Genomic DNA, 22,517 nt, shown 5'->3' on the forward strand with positions numbered 1-22,517 from the left:
TGTTTATTCACGACAATGTGGGTTTTTCCACTTGTTCCTTATCTCATCTTTTTGTTGGTGGCTCCTTTCAGCAGCTTCTTAAGTGAATGAGTATTTGAATCATAAATTGATCCAGCACTTTCCTTTAAGCACAGTGCTGACTGACTCTGAAGGGTTCAGCTATAGCCCAGCACAGTCTGTCAGCAGTCCTCTCTTGCATCAACTGTACTCAGCAGAGGAGGCTAATGTTACTGGCATTGGGTCCTTTGGAGGGTACCTGCCCTGGCTGCTTTCACTTCCTTGGTACCCTAAAGGTGGGCCTAGCGCAGAGTCAGAACACTGGGAAGGACTTGCTCCACTCCTCTTATCACCTCCCCACCCCCCACCCCCGAGCTAGCAGAAGATGAGGCTCTATGGTGAACTCATTCCCAGTCCTTAGAGTTATTTGGCCTACTTAGAGACTCATTTATCCTGGGAAAATGATGTATTTCAAGGATGTGTGCATTTTAATTTTGTATCTTCATTTTGTCTTGTTTGAGATAGTGTCACTTATAACCCAGACTGGTCTTAAACTTACTATCTGCCGCAGACCTTTTGGGTCCCTATGTCTGCGTGGAACGGGTTCTCTCGACGCGGGTGGGCAAAGCGTGGATGATGACAGACAGACACACACGCAGGAGAGTTTGTGTGGAATCTGAATGTAATTTTACAACTCGAGCATCAGACTTTTTATGCAGAGGACAATAAGGAAGTTGGGTGACATATTCGCAAGGTACAATTGAGGTAACCAGAATCTTACATAAAACAGAGGAATGCAAACACAAAAGGTCTAACGGGAACCACCCAGGATAGAATACATTGATATCAGCTGGGATCAACGAAGGCTCCACCTAAAATTCACTAATCTTAGAAGCCAGGGTCAAGGGCTTCGCGACCTTGCCATAGTTCCTATTTTAGTCTCTTGTATAGTCCACCTTCCCCTTAGGCCATTGTAAATATGTGTATGGGTGTAACTCTGCTATAGTATCTATTCTGGTTTCTCCTTTGGTCTGAAACTTCCTTCTTCCTAAGCGATGGTAAATTCCTGTGTAAGGGAGTGACTTAGCTTTTACAATCTTGCTGAATTCTAAACCCTTGATCTTGGTCAAGGATGCCCTTGGACTGTTGGAACACTGGCGGAAGGCTTTAGCCATGTCAGAGCACTTATAGGAAAATACTGAAAGAGAGCACGTGGATCCATACTCTAGACTAGCGTAGTACTGGAACTCGGGAATGAAAAATTAATGTATGGGTAGAGAACACTAGCCTCCAGGAGGAGAGCTTCCTTGAAACTCTTTTGCCTCATGAGTGACTTTTAAGCCTTACGGCTTGTCCAGTTGACTCGACCAGAGAGCGTAGCAACTATCCTCCTACCTCCACCTCTGAAATGGTGGGATTATGGGCGTGCACCACTATGTCCATCTTCTTTAAGAGTTGTGAATGGTGCCTGAGGCTCCAGCAAGCCTAACTGCAATTCCCCTTTCCTACTTAGAGAGCATAACCTTCACATGTGCTCTGAGTACCCTGTCTTCCTTCCTGTGTGCACACGGGTGTGTATGCAGAGTGTAACAGCACAGCGGGGATGGTTGCTTTACTTTCTGCTGCTGTATGAGTCATTAGGCCCCAGCAAAGATGATTCTACCTTGACCATATGAGGTGGTTTTTTTCCCACAAGGACCTTATAGAACAGTGGTTTTTAAACTGTGGGTCATGACCCCTTTGGAGGTTGAATGACCTTTTTACAGGAGCCCCCTAAAACCACTGGAAAACACAGTTGTTTATAGAATGATTCACACAGTAGTAAAATTACAGTTATGTAGCCACACCAAAAATAATGTTACAGTTAGGAATCACCATAGCATGAAGAACTGTATTAAAGGGTCACAGCATTATAAAGGATGAGAACCACTGCCTCTAGATGAGCTTACAGAACTACTTAAAATAGTATCTAATATATACTTAAAAGTAATATGACTCTAGTACTTTTAAGACTTTTCCAAAATACAGGATTTGATTATGTTGGATTTTGAAGAGGTATGAAGTTCGATGATTATAAGACATTTACCCTAGACACTGTTTTTACTAAAGCAAGGTAAGATGAGCCTCTGCATGTCCCAGAGATCTGTTTCTTCTTCCCTGGTGAAAAACTCAACTAACACCCTTTAATTAAACCCCACTGCCAGTCAGTGCTGTTTTAAAAGAGACCCACAGAAGTAAGAATACTCTTTTCCCATCTTCACTTGCAACCATCTGCAGCTAGGGTTTTGTCAACCTGCATATTAAGTGTGGAATCCATAGTTATCAAAGAGAATGGCCTGAAAACACTTATCTGTTCCTTAAAAGACATCTACAGCTGTCACTAATGATTCTTGGCTACTAGAAACAGTGACAGGTTCAGGCTGCTTATCTCTGCTCAAGGGTGGAGGGAAACATTCATTATAAATTCTCCCAGGCCTTCCAGCTCCTCATTAAGAAACTTTGGGGGTGGGGGGGATGTAGTACAGGAGGGGCCTGGATCTGAGGATGGGAGTGGAACAGAATGATGAGGCCTATTGGGAGGCTGAAGGCGGGGAAGGCCAGGGTGTTACTTGTGCAGTTTTGGTGACAATGAAGGGGACCTTAGCACAGCCGGATGGCACCCTACAAAAGGTAGCCCATAATTCGAGCTGTCAGCTTAATCACAGTGCTTCCAGGTAAAGAGAAGGAGCCCTTGTTTCCTGGGTAAAGAGAAGCAGCCATGTTTGCTGACCCCTGCTCTTCAGCCTGCAGCAGACCGCCCTGCTCTGTTGGCCTTTGTGTTGCTGTCCCCTCCTTCTCTCCTTCTGGGCATTGTGCTCCCTTCAAGTGGCCCCCTGGAAGGGACCACCCAGGGGGCTGTACAATAAGGATGAGGTAGCTACCAAAACATAGGTTTTGTAAGAGAGCCTGTCAAAAGAAAAATACTGTTTAACTATGTATGTGTTTGTCCTTTCTACAATCGTTTTTTTTGTGTAGCAAACAAAACCGGGTATACAAACTTCACAGTGGCTTCACATACAGCAGTTCCACCGTCGGGTGTCAGGCTTGAGATAGTCACAACCAGTTTATTTTCCCAGGGCACTGATTTTTGCTGTGGTTTTATTTACATTCTTGGATTTATGGCCAGGAAATTTGATATCAAAACAAGCAAGTTGCGTTGGCTTCATTTAACTATTTTATCAGGAGTTCTCAGAGCTGGTGGCTCTCTCCAGTAAAATTTGTCTGTGATACTACTCAACAAAAGCCAGTAGTCTGGAATTCAATTCTCAATGGCCATTTACACCTCTGTAAAAGGATTAGCTCTAACCAATTGTTCCACTGCTTAAATCTTAATTTGCATCCTAACGTTACAGACCTCTTGGCCCTGTTGTATTTGTGTACCTGTGGGTGGGAGGTCAGGAGACCTCTCTCTGACTCATGAAGGTGCTAAACAGCTTTGGGTGACAGTATGCCACACAGATAGGATTAGTGTTTCAGACTTGCTTTGGCTTAGTTAGTTGTATGTTATAGCAGGTGGGCCCCTTGTGTATAAATACATTCTTCTATAAATATTTAAACCTAAGAAACTTCATGGTCTTTAGAGGATCTTAAATGTTGTGAATTGTAGTCAGATTTCTTTGGAACTGAAACGTAAGAAAAAAAAAGAACTTGAGGGAATGGTAGTTTTAAAAAGTAATCCTTTCTGTCCATACCATATAGTTTCAATTTAAAGGTATCCCTTGCTTAGCTTGCCCTGTAGGCAGCAGATGAAATTGTCTTCTTACCAACACAAAGCACTGAGTGGCTCTGTGAGTCTTGGCAACCCAGCACTGACCTGCAGTGAATCTGAATACAGAAGGGCTACAAAGGAAGCTAGGTCATGTGTATAAAGGAGAAAAAACAGTTATGATTCAGCTGGATTTAGTAAAAGATACTTGGTGGGAATGGAAATAGAAAACTTGGGATATTTTAATGGCTACTTCATCACCAATGCCACAATTTCTCCATCATAAAACAATTGGTCATTTATTCACAAAACATGTAATTGTGCCTCTAGGAGACCATGTTCTAGCCACTGAAATCATTGAGGCAAAAAGAATTGCATGGATTGTTGATTATTACAGTATCCAGGATCGGAAATACAGTGTAAAGGGCCCTGCAGTCTCCAGGTTCTCCATGCAACGCACGCCAGACAGAAGGAAGAAAGGCAGAGTTATTTACCAAGTGCTAAGAGAACTGTGAGACATGGTGGCGCTTGCCCATCACCCCAACACTAGGTGAGATGAGGCAGGGGCAGTACTAGTCCCAGGATGCTCTGGAGTTGAATGCATGAAGTGAAAGGATATTGGAGAGCTTAGGGTATTTGGAAGAGACAGCAGTGTCTTGGTGCACTGAGCCTTGGAGAATCGACTTTGGACATTCCAGGAGAGCTGAGCCAGGCAAAGAGCCTTTGGAGACTCCAAGGAAACAACTATAATTAGATTACTTTTCATTTTTTTTTAACATTCAGAGTTTATGAGACAATGACTGGATCTGTTTATTCAGCCTCACAAAGGCAAGAGATGATGTTTTAGGAGTGAAATAATTATAAAGGAATAATACCTGTTCTTTTTACTTTTGTAAATCTGTGCATATAGGCCAAATAAGAACAGAACATCCACAAAAGAATCCATCTTTAATTTGTACTTTAAAAGGAACTTCTATTATGAGTTTGTCCAGAAAGTGTTTTAAATTTTTTATTTATTTATTTATTTATTTATTTATTTATTTATTTATTTATTTATTTATTTATTAAAAATCAAAGACAGAAAGTATGGACACACAGACCGCAGTTTTTCAACCTTTGGTCTTTTTGTGCCTGTGAGGCTGAATGAAGGTTAGTGCAGAAAGCAAACAAGCTACCCAGAGCTCTTACAGGAATTATCCTGATTTTCTACTCCGACCTGACCTTTCCCTATTCCTGCTGGGAACTCTTGGTGCTTACTGTTCCTCTCACAGAGACAGCTCAAGAGAGGAAATGCTGACTTGGGCTCATAATTTTTAGTTTATCATGGCAGAGTCTGTAGCTGCAGGAAAATGTGGCTGAGCTCCTTATATGGTGAACAGGAAAGCAGAAATAAGATCAGCTTCTAACTCTTAACTACCCCCCACCCCATTCTGCCCCACCTCCACCACTGCCTTTAATGGCCTAAGTCCCCTAGCTAGGTCCAAAAGCAGCACCACCTTGGGGACATTTCACATTCAAACTGCAACAGGAACCATTTGACCCCAGCTCCAACCAAAGCAGAGCTTTTCCTGTTAATGGCTGTGGTAGCTGTGGCAGGTAGAGAAAAACAGGGATTGGAGGAGGGGAGGCCGGGTCTCCTAGAACCTGAACTAGGAAGAAAGATGGGGCTAAACTCATGAGTGGTGGAAATTCTCACCAGACACTGGAATTGGAAGGTGCTCTTGTTCTTTTCTTACCTCTGGGTGTGGGTTGTTCCTGAGTTAATCACTCATCATTCAGGACATTCTCTTTAAAAGGTGATGTCTTCTGTTGTTGTTCATTTAGAAATTGAGTTTCCTTCCTGTGGTGGTCTGATTAAGAGTGGCCCCCATAGGCTCATAGATTTGAATGCTTGGTTTCCAGGGAACAGCACTCTTTGAGAAGGATTAGGGGGTATGGCCTTGTTGGAGCAGGTGTGGCCTTGTGGAGGAATTGAGTCACTGAGGATGACACATGAGACCCAGGATCGATCTTTCTTTCTTTCTTTCTTTCTTTCTTTCTTTCTTTCTTTCTTTCTTTCTTTCTTTCTTTCTTTCTTTCTTTCTTTCTTTCTTTCTTTCTTTCTTTCTTTCTTTCTTTCTTTCTTTCTTTCTTTCTTTCTTTCTTTCTTCCTTCCTTCCTTCCTTCCTTCCTTCCTTCCTTCCCTCCCTCCCTCCCTTCTTTCTTTCTTTCTTTCTTTCTTTCTTTCTTTCTTTCTTTCTTTCTTTGGGATAGGATGTTGCTCTCAACTAGTTTTTAAGTACCACTTCTGCCTGCTGCCAGGCTCCCTGCTATGATGATGATAATAGACTAAGACTCTGAAACTGTAACCAAGCCCTCAATTAAAAGCTTCCTTCATGAGAGTTGTGTTGCTTCTGGTGTTTCTTCACAGTGGAACAGTGACAAAGACACTTCCTTAAAAGTTTACTCTAGGTATGAACAAATGCAATGTTTTATGATTATTTTGTCTTATTTAAAATATTATTTAAAGCTTTAAACAGTAACATTATGTGACTGAGCTCAACAATATGAGCATTTGAAACTGCTTTTACCCGTGGAAAATAAAGTCACCAGGTCAAGCATACTTCACAGCAACTGAAAGACAAAACTGAAGTCTTCCAAAAGATAGCATGCACAGAAGCAGGATGTCATCAGTTCAAAGATGAGGAGCTTTACTTCTGTAGCCCTTCACACAGAAATTTAATATATTCTCTACCAAGTAATCCTCAGTTTGCAGTACTGAAATTTAAAAAAAAAAAAAGCCACACACAATCTTTTTTCTGTGATTAAAAAATTATTCTTTTTTCATGTGTTTCAAATAGCCTGACTTGGCATTGCTTTCTTTCCAGTTGTCTCCAGGGTTCTTTATTTTACCTCACAGCTCCAGATAGTCTGTTCACCTGCCTGGTGACACTCACCATTGACTCTGGAATCTCCTTACCGCTCTAAAACTGGCTTACTTCTGGGGGACCCTAATCCTCTTCTTCGGGACAGGTATTCCTCTGGAATGAAGTAGCTACTCGATGAAGCCCTTCCAAGAAGATCCAGGATTCAGATTGGCCTGGGGTCTGGAAGGTTTAAGGCAGTAGACCTCAGTGCTGAAGGACCCAATACAGGACTTAGGCCAGAGACCGAAAAACCCAGGTATAGGCTTGGAACTTGGCTGCGGTTGGGGCACCAAGATCACAGATGACAGTCAAGAACGGGCTTGACTCCAGTAGCTCACTTATGTTTTTTTTTCTCTAAAGACCTGCTTCAGAATTGGAGAGAACAAGTCTGCATGGTCCTCACCCTGTCGTAGCCAGCCTGCATTCTTTATCTTTGTGATATCAGACACACATTAGTTCAACAATATGCCTAAATATTACCAACGCAGGTTAGCATATTGCTTTAATAAGTAGTTTTATAAATAACCATCATTTTCTTTTCTGTATATGTGTGCTGGATATTCCAAACTTACAATGTGGTTAGCTACTTCAAAATAGAAACACTGTTTTGGCTTTAATATTTTCTCCTATAGTAGTTCAGAATCATGCTTCCTACCAATGGACGTTGTTTGAGGCAATAATTACCCAGCCTTCTGATAGGCTTCTTGGTACAGTGACAGAGTAATCTAAAGTAGTGGCCATGTTGATTTTCCCAGTGAGTAAAATAGGCATCTTTATCCTTCCATACCTTCTAGTTCTTACTAAAATTAAAGAAACTTACAGCAGAGGAATCTGAATGGAAAATAATAGTCATTTCTGCACTCAGGAGTGCAAGATGTAAGCCACACTTCAGCCAGAAATTTCCATTTCTTAGTGGTAACAATTTAAGTAAATTTCATAGGCTGTGGAAATCTAACTTCATAATGATTGACAATATAAAATTAGCCTTTTCTGCTGTTAAGCTTATCAGCATTCCCATCATTTATATAGAATATGGAATGAGATTGCCCAGCTGTGGATTTGAACCTCATTAAAGTCATCAAAGAGTTAAAAGTTGCTTCCTCCAGTGCATGTAAAACTGTCACAAACACACAAGCAAGTTTTTCAAATTGCCTCATTTTACATCTTTGTGGAGAGACGTATAGTTGCTGCATTTTTTATGTCTAGATTATATTGCAGATATATTTCAATAAACCACAAAGAACCACCGGAGCCTCTAGAAACAGGCAGTCTGTGCTTAAATAAACATCTCGGGCAGCACCTGTTTTATTTTATAGGCTCTGTAATCACAGTGACCTTCTAAAGGAAGGCCTTGAAGCCTTCAGAACAGCTGTCCTTCACAACTTCCCAGACTCAAAGCTGGGGCAACAGCAGTGAAGAAGAACACAGCACTTGGCATGAAATGGCTGCTGTAGCGAGACATCCCTCCTGCCCTGGTGCTTCAAGATCAGAACATTGACAAGTGGTGAAACTAGTCTACACTGCCAGCGCTTGTAGCCATCTGTTTAGCCTTTTGATGGACAGCCTCATCTATTTGTCTATAAATGCATTTGTTTCTTATTAGTGAACTTACATACTCAGCACCTCCTTGTAGCAGTGTTTCTGAGATTTGTCCATAAGTATAAGAACATTTGCTTTAGTGGGCAGGGGAAAGGAGGTGTAGCCTTAAGTACAATCAGGTGAGCAACTGTGGGGAGCCGCCCTCACATTCGCCGTTGCAAGATGGCGCTGACATCCTGTGTTCTAAGTGGTAAACAAATAATCTGCGCATGTGCCAAGGGTAGTTCTCCACTCCATGTGCTCTGCCTTCCCTGTGACGACAACTCAGCCGATGGGCTGCAGCCAATCAGGGAGTGACACGTCCTAGGCGGAGGATAATTCTCCTTAAAAAGGGATGGGGTTTCGCCATTCTCTCTCTTGCTCTCTTGCGCTCTGGCTCCTAAAGATGTAAGCAATAGAGCTCTTGCTCTCTTGCTTTCTTGCTCTTGCTCTCTTGCTCTCTTGCTCTCTGGCTCCTGAAGATGTAAGCAATAGAGCTCTTGCTCTCTTGCTCTGGCTCTTGCACTCTTGCTCCTGAAGATGTAAGCAATAAAGCTTTGCCGCAGAAGATTCCGGTTTGTTGTGTCTTTCCTGGCCAGTCGCGAACGCGTGTAAGAAGCAACCCTGGATTTATCCACCATAGCTACCAACAAGGAGGTCCTCAGCAAGTGGGTTCCCAGATTTCCATGTCACTCTAGATTTAGACCCGTTAGTCCAAAGCTGGTCTTTGAAATGTGGTTTCTTTTTAAAAAGCGCATTGTCCAGTCCTACCTTAGATGCAGTGACTTAGGAACTTGAGGGTGGGGCCTAATTGAGCTCTTATTATTTAAAGCCCTTCAGTTTAAGAACTTTAAACGAATGTACAGCTGGGATGAGAGAAAGTGAGAGGGCTACTGGTTTCGAGAGTGAGTACAACTTGAACCAAGATTCATATACCTCCTTGCTGTGACAGAAATCTATTCCTAGTTATTTTTCTATAGCAATAATAGAAATGTTATGAAATACCAAATACAAGGGCAACTTAAATAAGGAAGGGTTTATTTACAAAGGGATAGGAGCCATCATGGCAGAGAGCATGGCAGCAGGCAGAGAGGCAGGCATGGCACTGGAGCAGCACCTACATCTAGATCCACAAAGCAGAAACAGGCACTAGAAATGATAATCTTTTAACACCTCAAAGCCAGCCCCAAGTGACACACCTCATCCAATAAGGCCACACCTCCTAATCCTTCCCAAATAGTTCCATTATCTGGGATCATTCTCATTCAAACCACCACAGTTGGATGCTATGAGCTAAGAAACAGAGCAGTTTTGTATTGGTTTGCCTTCCATCTAACATTGTCTTCTCTGTCTTTCAGGGGCTGCTTAGGCCGAAGTGATGTAAATAGGGAAGAGAAGTACATTTCTTTTTTTTAAGAGTAGAGGTTACCTTAAATCTAGATACATAGTTCTATCATGGGCTGGGTACAAGTCAGGATAATTTGCTCTGGAGAGATCTTGACACAGAAAACTTCAGTGGATTAGGTGGCCCCAATTTACAATACTTCTGTATTTCCATTTATGATCTCTGAACTGGAGCAGGGTAGAAGTGACCTTCCTGGTCAGTAACTTTTCATTTCCTATCACTTTTTTTATCATGCAGAATAAAACCTGCTGTCTTAAAATCCTGCTTCACAAGGTGATGAAAGAAGCTAACTTGGGAGGGGTCTTTCTGAGCTTTGTGGGTTGCTTGGTGATTACAGGTTACAAGGCTCTCTAACCACTCTTATGGCTTTTTACTGCTGCCTTTTATATCTCTATATACAATTTGGCATAACCCACAGTTGTAATATGGAAAGTGCATTTGAATTTATAATAAATGATGCACCTCGTGACTCTTAAACCTGAGAATATGGTGATGATAGGTCTACATTGACTAAACTAGGATTGCTCATCCATAATAAGGCACTGATTTCCATTATAAATGATTTCAAGCTACACTTACGTATACATCAGCCTTCCATAAGATGTGATTCTTTATGATCAATACAAATTCTAAAATTAATAGTCTTTAAGACTTTTCTTTACTGTGATAATTTTTTAAAGACAGATGGAAGTCAGAAATGTCTGATGTCAACATTATGCTCTGTTACAGTGTATGTTGTCACCAAAGGTGCTGTTTATAAAACACTCTAGCCTTGGGAAAATATTGTTTGTGTCCTATGGAAGACAAGTAGTCAGATTTTGGGACACAAACTCTCTCTGGGGAATTTGAATCACCAGGCTTTCCTCTGCCTTCTTTGCAACAACCTTGCTGCACCCCCTAGTTCCCAGGAGTTGTAGCAGAGACCGTCTCTAAACAAAATCCTCCTGTGATCTTCCCAGGGCCCAAAAAGTCAGCAAGCCATCTTGATGAGCAATTCCAGAGATGCAGACTTGGGGAGAATGGTTTACTCTGTTGTCTAATAGGTAATGACTCAAATGTCACAGATATAAGGCAGGAAAGGCAAAAAGGCTTAGCAGGTTATAAATCCTTAAAGTCTTTGAATATATGAATGTTGGTATGACCGTGGCCCTGCCTGGCTCCTGGCAAAACATGGCACTCATAAATGTCTTACCCATAAAGTAGGACACCTACCCTAGAACATATTCCAGAAGAGAATGTGAAGATTTTGAATTCCTACTCACATAAAGAAGCAAATTAATAATAAGAAAAAATATAAAACTACTGCTTTCATCATTATTGGTTTACGCTAAGCCAAGGATTAATTTTGTGTTATGCCAAGAGCTTCATATACAAAGCTTACTATTACTAGGTAGATGGCCAAGTTCTTTTAGACAATTATGAATTAATATGATTCACATCATTTGGATATTGAATTATTTAAATTCACTTTTTTTCTCAACAAAAACATTTAAATAGTTTTATCATATGAGAAATGTAGTACGATGCTCATCATTTGTTGTAGTTTGTCCAGGTGCAGCTAATTCTTTTAGATCTACTTTCAAATATAATTATTCTCTTAAGCTCATGGAGTAAGCTTTACATTATTTGCAAAGAATACAACATTTTCTTTGTTTTATTCTACCTACGTTCAGAATAAATCTCGTGACCTTTAAAACATTGGTCAGATTATCAATGTGTCATAAGTCAGTTGTAGTTAAAGCTGAACACTTGTCTGGATTATAGTTAGAAAAGTATCTAAATTATGTGATATCTAACTTAATTCTTTACATTGTAAAGTAAATAAAATTCCTTTCAATTCTTTGTACTACTTTGTAAGTTTTTACATTTAGTGTATTTATGTAGAGACATGGGAAAGATTCCATTAAAGGACAGTTGTAGACTCCTTGACCCAGGTGTCCTGAAACAAATCTGCAAGAAAGCTTGATATTAGCTTGACTTTCTGAAGTCACAAGCTCAGGGGCTCTGAGTGAGAACTGCACCATGCTCCACATACTAGAAATCTGGTCTGAATCAGTCAAACTACAGTGAAACTCATTAGGTCTCTAGAAAAGGGACAAGCAGTCCTCGGTTTAAGACTCAGGCTTAAACCTGAGGATCTAAGGAAGGCCAGCAGAAGGCTTGCTGACAACCTTTTCAACACCTCTAGATGGAAAGGCACCTCTAGTTATGGTATCCTCTGCCCTGCCCATATACCCTATGATTTCAAGGCCAACAACACAAACAGCCAGGAATGTAAGTACCACAGAGGTTCTGACCCAAATAGCCAGAGAAAGAAAAGCAAGGTAGCTATAGATAGTCCATGTCTGCACTCAAGTGAGTGACCACATAGAGACAGATACCACTTAATATCCAATATGAGATGTTAGTTCCACCTTAATATTTCTCTGTCTACAAATCTTTAAAGATAGGCTTCTGCAAAGGGCACGTGCTGCCCTGGAGCTGAGGGCTCCCTGCTTCTTAGCACTTAGGTTACATGACTGCACTGCTTTACTCCTTTTAGGGACTGTGTTAGTCAGGGGCTCTAGAGTCATAGAACTTACGGAATGTCTCTATGTGTCCAGGGAATTTATTGTGATGACCTACAGTTAGTCCAACTAACCCAGCAATGGGCAGTTGTGGATGGGAAGTCTAAGAATCTAGTAGTTGCTCAGTTCCACAAGGCTAGTTGTTTCAGCTGGTCTTCTGTAGAAGTAGGTTCCAACAGATATGCTGGCAAGTAAGTGCAAGGAGTTGAAAAAGAGTGAGTCTTCCTTCTTCCAGTGTCTATGTAGGCCTTCAGCAGAAGGTGTGGCCCAGATTAAAGGTATGCTACCACCATACCTGGATCCTCTTGCCTCAGTCTCCTGGGGTTAAAGACATGTACTACCTGCCCTGGGCCTAAGCTTTTCATGGCCACTATGCCTCAAGATCTCAATGCCAAGATCCAGGTCAGGAAACTTGGGTCTTCCAGACTCAAGATCTGGATCACAGGTGTGCCCTCCAATTCTAGATTCTAGTTCATTTCAGATATAGTCAAGTTGACAACCAGGAATAGCCATTACAGGGAACTAGAAAACAAACATGTTCAATTATCTATGTTTGAGTATCTGATAAAATAGACTTCAAACCAAAATTGGTCAGAAGAGATAGGGTGATTTCATATTGATTAAAGAAATAATCTTTCGGCTGAAGAGATGACTTAGCAGTTAAGAACACTGGCTACTCTTCCAGAGGTCCTGAGTTCAATTCCCAGCAACCACATGGTGGCTCACACCCATCTGTTATGGGATCCAGTTCCCCCTTCTGGTACAAAGGTGTACATGCAAATAGAGCACTCATATACATAAAATAGATTTTTAAAAAGCCTTAAAAAAGCCTTTTTTAAAAAAAAATGAAAAAGAAATAGTCCTTATGCGGCTATTATTCTAAACATATATGTGCTGAATATTGGTATACCCAGTTTCATAAAACAATAGTACTGGATGTAGTCGTATAGTGTCCTCAACACAATAATTACAGGCACTTCAGTTTCCCACTCTTACCAATAGACAGGTCAGAAAGACCAGAAAAATTAACAAAGACATGATTCAGTGATTAAGTGTCTTTGCTGTATTCCAGACTAATTTAGGTTCTCAGTACACACATGGTGGCTCATACAATCTGTAACTCCAGTTACAGGGGAATCTGATACCCCTGGCCTCCACAGGAACCTGCATGTACTCACATATACAGATGTATATACACACACATCATACACACACATACACACACACACACAATTAAAATATTTTTAAATCTTAAAGTTTAGCAAATAGCATAGCTAAATGACATAGGTCACATGATTTAATGAAACTCTTTATAGTCTCCCATTCAAACCCTATAGAATACAGCAGCTCATGGAACTGAAGACATTGGTGAACACAAAGCAATTCCTAACTAGTTTCAAGTAGTCTGTTTGACCCCAGTAGAATGAATTAGAAATCCGCAGCAAGAGCAGCTACGGAAACACACAAGTTTATGGAGACTGAACAGCATACCGATGCATGAGGAATGAGCCGTTGATGAAATCAGGGAGGAATTAAGAATGTCTAGAATCAAATGAGAATGGAAATAGGATGTTCCAGAACCGATGGATTTTAATGAAAGGAGTTCTAACAAAGAAGGCTAGAGCTATAATGCCTACATTAAAAAAAAAAAAAAACTCAAATAATTTAATGATGCACCTTAAGGTCTTAGAAAAACAAGAACAAAACAAACCTCAAACCAGTAGATTAAAAGAAATCATCAAGATCAAAGAGAAAATAATGAAATGAAAATCAAAATAGCAATACCAAGAATTAATGAAACAAGAAATTAGTTCTTTAAAAGATAAGATTGCTAAGCCCTTAACCAAACTAAGAGTAAGAGACAGACAGTTAACAGTCATGTTGTCTATAATCCCAGTGTGCAAGAGGACGAAGCAGGAGGATTGCAGTAAGTCTGAGGGCAGCCAGGGTTATATAGTTATAAGCCAGGGGTGTTAGTGGGGAGGCCAAATAAAATTAGTAAAATGTGAGATGAAAAGTTAGACATTAAAACAAATACTCGTGATAAGTCAGGGGCTATTTAAAGCATACTTTGAAAATCTGTATTCAAATGAACTAAAAAATGGACACCTATGATCTAGAAGAGGACACATATGATACACAAGAATTAAATCAAGGGGATATAAACAGCTTAAGTCTTAGGGTTTCTGTTACTGTGGTAAAACACCATGACCAAAACCAAGTTGGGGATGAAAGGGTTTATTTCATCTTACAGCTTATAGTCCATCATCCAGGAAAGTCAGGGCAGGAACTCAAGGCAGAATCCTGAAGACACAAATGAAGTATGGAGGTGCCGGGCGTGGTGGCGCACGCCTTTAATCCCAGAACTTGGGAGGCAGAGGCAGGTGGATTTCTGAGTTCAAGGCCAGCCTAGTCTACAAAGTGAGTTCCAGGACAGCCAGGGCTACACAGAGAAACCCTGTCTCGAAAAACCAAAATAAATTAAAAAATAAATAAATGAAGTATGGGCCACAGAGGGTCTACTTACTGGCTTGCTCTTCCTGCTTTCTAATACACCCAGTACCAATCAGACTGTACATTTTTGTGGATGATATGATCCTGTAACTAGCACACTCTAGAGACTTCACCAGGAAACAGAACTGAGAAACACTTAGAACAAAGTAACAGAATGAAAAATCAACATACAAATGCCAGAAGTTTTCATATATACCAATAACAAACATGGTAGAAAGAAGAAGGAAATATTCTATTAACAATATTATTAAAAAAAATACCTAGGAATAAACATAACCAAAGAAGCAAAGGAGTTTTATAATAAAAATTTTAATGGAAAAAAAAAGAAAGACAAGTGAAGAAGTCGTCAGAAGATGGAAAGACCTTCCATGGCTACAGAGCAGCAGAATTAATATACTGAAAATGTGTGTTACTAAAAGCCATCTACAGATCCAGTGCAAGTCCCTTCAAAGTCCCAGAGAAATTTTTCAAACAAATAGGAGCACATCTAAAATTCATATGAAAGTATAGAAGACCTTGAATACTCAAAACAATCCTGAGCAAAGAGAAGAATGCTAGTGTGTCAAAATCTCAAGTGTACTGCAAAGCCATGGAACAAAACAGCTAGGACAAAAACAGACACATGGATCCCTGGAGTAGAATAGAAAACCCACATTAAACCCATGCCACCACAGTCACATGATTTTAACAGAGTGTCCAAAAATGCACATTGGAGAAAAGACAGCTGTCTCAACAAATAGTGCTAGAAAACTGGATGTCTACACATAGAAGAGTGACACTTGAGCCCTGTCTCTCACCCTTGGGTGGGGGGGGGCAATGTAAATGTTTTAGTGTGATGTTTGAAAGTCAGAAATTGATATAGGAAACTATATGGTGGGGGACCTCAAGACACAGGCAAAAGCAAGGATTTTCTGAAAAGGGCTCCAGTGACTTGGTAATGTTATTGCATGAACCAAAAAAGCTTCCTACTAAAGGGAAATGCTCAAGTCAAGCAGCAGCCTGCATAATGGGGAAAACTGAGCTAGCTATCCCCTGACAGTTGCATTTAAAATATATAACTATGGAACATATAATATATGGCTACTAAAACAAAACAAAACACCTGTGGTGGGGCTTGGCCCTGGGAGTGGCACTATTAGGAGGTGTGGCCTTGTTGAAGGAGGTGTGTTGCTGTGGAGGTGGGCTTTGAGACTTTGAGAAGTCAGTCTGTTTCTGGCTTCCTTCTGATGAAGACGTAGAACTCCTGCATGCTGCCATGCTCCTGCCTTGATGAAAATGGATGGAACCTCTGAACCTGTAAGCCAGCCCCAATTAAATGTTATCCTTTGTAAGAGTTGGCTTGGTCACGGTGTCTCTTCGTAGCAATGAAATCCCGAACTAAGCAAGACCCAAACAGTCAATAAACAAATGAAATACAGGGTTCTCAAAAGATGAAGTATAAAGGGCCAGTACACATATGAAAAACTGTTGAGTATCCTTAGCCACGAGGGAAATGTAATTAAAACTACACTAAGTGCATCTTACCCAATGAGATAGGCTGTCACTAAGCAGACAAATGCAAGGATGGAGGGCGTGGGAAGGTTGGAGGGAGGAACTCTTTTATTCTGGTGGTGGAAATAAAAGTTAGTCTAGCCACTGTAGAAACCAGTATGGAAGTTCCTTTAAAAAACTAAAGATAGAACTATGATAGAGTCCTGTTTTACCTTCCCTAGTATGTATCCAGAGGACTGTTCAAGTCAGCATGCCATGGAGAAACTTGTGCATAGGCGTTCACTGTAGCACTTCAAAGTAGCTGTTATGAAATCAGCTGTCTGACAACAACAGATAATGGATAAACCAAGTATAATACTGTGTAACATTCCACCATAAAGAATGAAAATATTATGTTCTTAGATGGGAAATAAATGCAGGTGGTAATCATGTTATTAAACAAAATAAGCCAGACTCAGACATGAGTTGATGTACATGCTTTTTTTCATGTCTGGATCCACGTCTGCATCCTAGATAATATGGAACTACATTAAATCATTAAATAATACTCCCCATATTCCCGTGTGTGTGTGTGTGTGTGTGTGTGTGTGTGTGTGTGTATGTGTGAATATTTGCTATTCAAATTCTCTTGCCAGCCTGTGGGAGCCCCTTCAACACAGGCTGAGTCTTTATTGTTGGGATCATCCTTAGTTTCTAGTATTGAATGATGTTTGGGTACATCTGATGAGTTTCCCGCAACTAAGCTGGAAGGGAGCCTCTCGTTAGTTAAAGTGCTGCCTTTTAGTATTAATGTGTGGCTCGCACTTCCTTCTTCACTCTTCCGTAATAACGCCTTACTTGTTTTCAATGTAAATCATAATAAAAATGTCACAAAAGGTGTAGTTGTGATGGTGATATGATTGATGTCGCTTACTGACATGTAGGAGACCGACCATACCATGCTTTCAGAGTACATGTCTGCGCTTTAGGATGATACTGTGAGTCCTAAAATATACTGTGTCTGGGTCACAGTATAGACTGTTTTTTAAGACTCAGTGTGAGTGGCATTAGGTATCTAGACTTTAGAAAACTTGTTGGCTATTTCTATGTGCAGTCAAAGTTGAGAATGCTTGTTAGCAATAATATCACAACAAAATAAGTTTAAAAACAAAAAGAGGAGCTTGGGAAAAACAGCTTAATGGGTCAGGTCAAGAGGTATGTGGATCCTGGGAACACATCAGAGAGCCAGTCTAGCTAGAACAGCAAATTCCAGATTCATTGAAATACCCTCTCAAAACTTAAGGTAGAGAGTAACAGAAGACCCAATGGCCTCTGACCGCCACATGTGCATATACAAGCAAATGCAACCAGACATCCATGCACACACATATGCACACACGCATGGATACATATACACGGACATACACATACTCAACCTCTGGAAGGGATTCGAACACAGTTTTGTAATTTTAAATGTTAAGTTCCAGATTTTTTTATTTTGATAAATGTTGTTCTAGCAACTTGGCTATAAGACTTTTAAAAATGTAAGAATCTTCTAATCCATGCATTTAAACATATATTTACAGATTTATAGTGTCTCTACTATTTCTGTTTTACAGACCTGAAAAAGTACCAGATTGTCACTTATTGAAGACACGAGGGCAATGTATGAAGGAACATGATAATTCTCTTAAAGAGGAGGTATATGCTGAGGTTATTTTCTTTTAAAAACAAGGGCTGGGGTTAGTAGTAACTTTTATTTAAGTTCTAAGATTATAAAAACTGTTTGTTTGGGGAAATAATATATTCTGAATGATAAACATTTGAAAAAGTGTTAACAGTGGTAAGTGAGGTATCATAGCTGGCTGATGATATTTTTAACTTTATGGTCTTAGATCTTTTATAGGTTTTATGGAAGGATCTAACTTCTGACTTAATATTAATTTGGTTCCCAGAGGTAGCTTAAATATATTTACCACAAAAATCTTCAGAGTTTAGAAGCATCTATAACATTGTGGTTTTCTGTCTGTCTGCCATTCTTTATTTATAAAGTCATTGATGTTAAGCCAACAAATACATTTTTGGCCATTATTGTACATTAAACACAGGTACTAACCCAGATACATTAGAAGGAAAGAAATACATGAAATGTGTCTCTCTCCTTCTGAGGGCTGGTTACCAGGATGCACATAACAAAATGGCAAAGAATGTGTGCTCTCAGAAAGGGAGCCCAGCTACGTGCAGAAGCACTGGGGAGAGCTTAGGAGGGAAGGAGTATCTGGACATGCAAGGGGACCCTTTAGAAATAGGCTTTTGACAAAGTGAGACTGGAGAAGATGTTTGGGGTGACAGGGAAGGACTGTAGGAACCAAAGAACAGACTAGGAAACCTGACACACGAGGCAGTAGAACCATTTTTTCCTTGTTTATTTTATTTTTAATTATATGTGTGGGTATCTGCATGTCTATTTGTAGGTATGAGCAAGTGAATGTAGGTGCCTGTGGAAGCCAAAAGAAGGGTATATATTGCCTAGAGTTTAGGACGTTGCTGCAGACTTTTGAGCATAGATAGAATAGTTTCTCCTTAAAAATGGGAGTGAATAGGCAGTTTCTGAAACATGGAGGTGTGGCTGAAGAAATGTACAATTCCAAAGAACAATGTTATCACCAAAATGATGAAATGCCCTGTAAAGTTCAGGACAAAATGCTTTTGTAATTTCTGAAGCTGTTTTGGTTTATGTAGTGCACCCGTGTAAATAAATACCTTCATGAGAAGGGCGAGGAAGGAGGGCGGCTGGGAATTGATCAGAGTCTTGTTCATGTTAAGCACATTTTTGCCATTACTCTTTGTATATTCCCAGTCCTATCATCCTTCCATGATTACCTAACTGGGATATCTTGAGTGTTTCTGTGTATTGAAAAAGGATAGATATTTAGTAGAAACCATAGGTTAAATAGCTCTCTCTTTAGAGAAAACCTTAAAAGTAAGTGATTTTGAAAATTTAAGAAAGCTCCGTTAGAAAAATCAAAGTCTAACGAAGCCTAGAAGTATTTGCTTTGATCTCTTGGGTAAATGGCTAATTAAACAGCCGCATGTAAATTATGTTTACCTGCGGGCCTCTGCGCTGTCATCTCTAGTCAATCCCTTCTCTTGAGTAAACACATGACCAAAGCCATAGAAATGCATTGCCCCCTGGAGACCAGATAAGATCTGTCAGCACCGCATAACCTGTTAGGCAATTACATAACTGAGCTACGTGCTTTTAATTCATAAAAATTTGTAATTACTTTGTGTGGGAACAAAATGAGTTGAGATTGTCATTGAAATACAAAGTGGCTTAGCACTCCTTTATTCTCATGAGGTGTGTTTCCACATGGGAGAACTTTGACACAGAAAAACAACTTTCTGATATCACTCAGAATGGATCTGGTCTTACCCCCACACAGATTTTATTTACCAGAAGACATAGTTCCTAAATGATAGATTATTTTCTGATATCTCATATATATTCATATTCTGGCTCTTGTGATTATTTTTCCATCTTTTAGTTGCTACATAAATAAAATCCCTTCCTTTAACTTAAATATAATCAATACTAGTACATGTGTTTTTCCTTAAACACTGGAATATATTTCTCTGTAACTAAGAGGAAGGATTTCGAGGAGATGGTACTTAAATCTGGGAACTGTCATCCGTTGCCATTGTGCGGCAGTGGTGTGTGAGTGGTACTGTCCACATAAAGATGAGAATTAGTTCTGCTTAGTGAGCTCACACTTAGTTTCTCTTTGGAGTTGTGTTGCCCTTATACAAATCAGATTTCTTTAGAATTAGATGTAACTTCTTTGAAGAAACAAGCAGAAAAATAAAAACAAAACTTTGAAATGTCAAACAGAAACATGCTACTGTCCATATGCAGTCTTACCGAAATGAGGGATGCCTTTAATGTTCAGGTGTTTACAGATTGGGTAGGAGCAGAGCTCAGCGGCAGAGCGCTTGCTTGGCACACACAAGGGTGGGCCTGGGTTCTGCACTGCCTTGCTAGGAACCTCCCTTTCCTGTTTGCCACAAAGTGAATTTCCTTTAATAGGATCCCACAGCCTCCTGTTTCGTTTGGAATGACTGTATGTAGTCCCTGTCTACTTTGCACAGTCCTCTAACTACTTTTCTTTTGCCTGTTGAACATTTAAATTTGTTATTTCCCCCCACTAAGAGAGGCTCATAGAATATATATACAATTCAGATTTTTAAGTATTCATATTTCCTTACAATGAACTCATAGGTATAAAATATAAAATTATCAGGTGTAGAATTACTTTGCATTACTGGATCTTACTCTAGTCACAGAGTTAAAAATAATGGGTGAATAAAGCGTTTATTCGAGTTCTTTCTAAAATTAAATAATCGACTCCTTTTGGATCCGTTTTGAGAGGTGAAAATGGCAGTGCATTTCTTTGTGTTCATGTGACCGTTGTGCTCGATGAGCTCAGCCCCTTTCCTACTTGTTCATTGTTCATTGCTCTACTATTGACTTATAAGAACTTTTAAATCTAGATTTACACATTTTGTTGCAGTATTTTTTTTTGACAACTTGATTTTTGTGTTTCATCAGAGGGTGTTGTGGATATGATATCTTTTTTACTAGTAGTTTCATTTATCTACTTATACATTTTTAGGTACTTGAATATAGTAATTGACAAACTTTGGGATATACATTAAAGGTCATCCCACATGACTCTTGCAGTTCCAAACATAGCAGGGTCCATATTTAAACTGAACTGATGAAATTCCAGAAGAATTGAGCTAGTAAGTTTAGGAATACTACTTAGTGAAACTCGGAAAAGTTTAGACATCATTAACTCTGAAAGACGGAAGTGTCAGCACCAGTCGTTTTACAGAAGCTGTGTGCCCAGGCATTTCATTCTCAAACCCTGGCTCCTGGCTCCAGGCAGACAAGGCACCTGCTTGTGGTAGAGACTAAGGCTTCAGGCTGCTGAGAGCAGTGGGGTACCCCCAGTTTCCTTCCCAGACTCCAAAGGTACCTAGTTAAAAGCGAGCCTGTCTTAGTAGCAGAGGAGCTAAAGCCCTTGTGTGCATGGGCTGTTTATAAGTATGAGCCATGGGAAACAAAGGGGTTAAGTCTGCAGTCTGCAGAGCCCATTCAGTTCTGTAAGGGGTGCAAAACAGCTGGTTATTCTAACGCCACCTCTCTGGGCCTATGTTCCTTTGCGGGTATGAGGGAGGTATGCGGGTATGCTCTGTAATGGATAAGCTCCTTTGAATTGGGAGTTCCTCAGAAAATGCACATTTCTGGAACATCTGCAAAAGACATGCCTTAACTTTATATGCCCCAGTACAGGGGAACGCCAGGGCCAAAAAGGGGGAGTGGGTGGGTAGGGGATTGGGGGTGGGTGGGTATGGGGGACTTTTGGTATAGCATTGGAAATGTAAATGAGCTAAATACCTAATAAAAATGGAAAAAAAAAAGAATAAATGGCAAAAAAAAAAGAATAATTACCACGCTGGGAGATGGCTCAGTCAGTAAAGACAACCTAGTTTTCATCTCCAGAACCCATGTTTTAGAAATAATCTGAGAATGGGGCTGCACAGTTAGCAATCTTGTTTTTTAAATGTATACTATGACAGTGTTATTAAGAGGCTAAGAAATTATTACCTCTGGGATGGGCGGTGGCACATCTTTAATCCCAGCACTCAGGAGGCAATGAAGGTGGATCTCTGTAAAGTCAAGGCCAGCCTGGTCGACAAAGTAAGTTCCAGGGTAGCCAAGTATATAAAAAGAAACATCTTAAAAAGAACAACAATAAAAAGAATAAAAAGAAAAATTATTACCAATTACATCACAAATTATAATTTAGAAGTACACACTCAAAGTTGTATCAAATGTATAGATTGTTTTAAACTGAAGAAAGTAAAAAGCTATAGATTTAACTGCAAATTTTCTAAAGGTGAGGTTTTGTTTTAATTCATATTTTAAGATGCTTTATTAATATATATGATTTTGGGGCATTGGCAAATATGTTCAGGTTGGGTCTAAAAAGCACCTTGGGCAGTATGAGGATACAATCCAAGGATGTTTGCTTGCTTCTGCGCAGACCTGAGGAGCATACACAGAATAATAGCTGATAGGAGCCAGCTTGGGCCTAGCTTCAGGGGCAAGGAACCATGTCTGTAGCCAGTCTGCCAAAACAGAAGTCCTGAGCAGTTCACCCACATGGACTTGTCGGAGCAGAGGTAAAATCCAGGGACAGCTGATACAAGTAAAGGCAAAGAGCCCGGTCATCAGCACTGCAGTCCAGGTCCTAGCTACAGAACTAACA

At 40.1% G+C, this 22,517-nt stretch overlaps 1 protein-coding gene across 8 annotated transcripts in view; it reads left to right on the forward strand.

Moving 5' to 3' along the window:
* Positions 1–22,517, forward strand: part of Kiz (kizuna centrosomal protein) — a 114,274-nt gene that overhangs the window by 62,177 nt on the left and 29,580 nt on the right. For 5 of the 8 annotated variants that reach the window (XM_006499299.4, XM_006499300.4, XM_006499298.3 and 2 more), the window contains one exon: positions 17,802–17,883. The exons of 1 other annotated variant lie outside the window; for it this stretch is intronic. In XM_006499299.4, the coding sequence (XP_006499362.1) occupies positions 17,802–17,883 (82 nt within the window). Of the gene's footprint in view, positions 1–17,801; positions 17,884–22,517 lie in introns of those variants that run through there. 2 more of the 8 variants (XR_003952535.1, XM_030250544.1) reach the window with 1 other exon arrangement.

This window comes from Mus musculus, chromosome 2 (genome assembly GCF_000001635.26).
Source record: "Mus musculus strain C57BL/6J chromosome 2, GRCm38.p6 C57BL/6J".
Taxonomy (NCBI): Eukaryota; Metazoa; Chordata; class Mammalia; order Rodentia; family Muridae; genus Mus; species Mus musculus.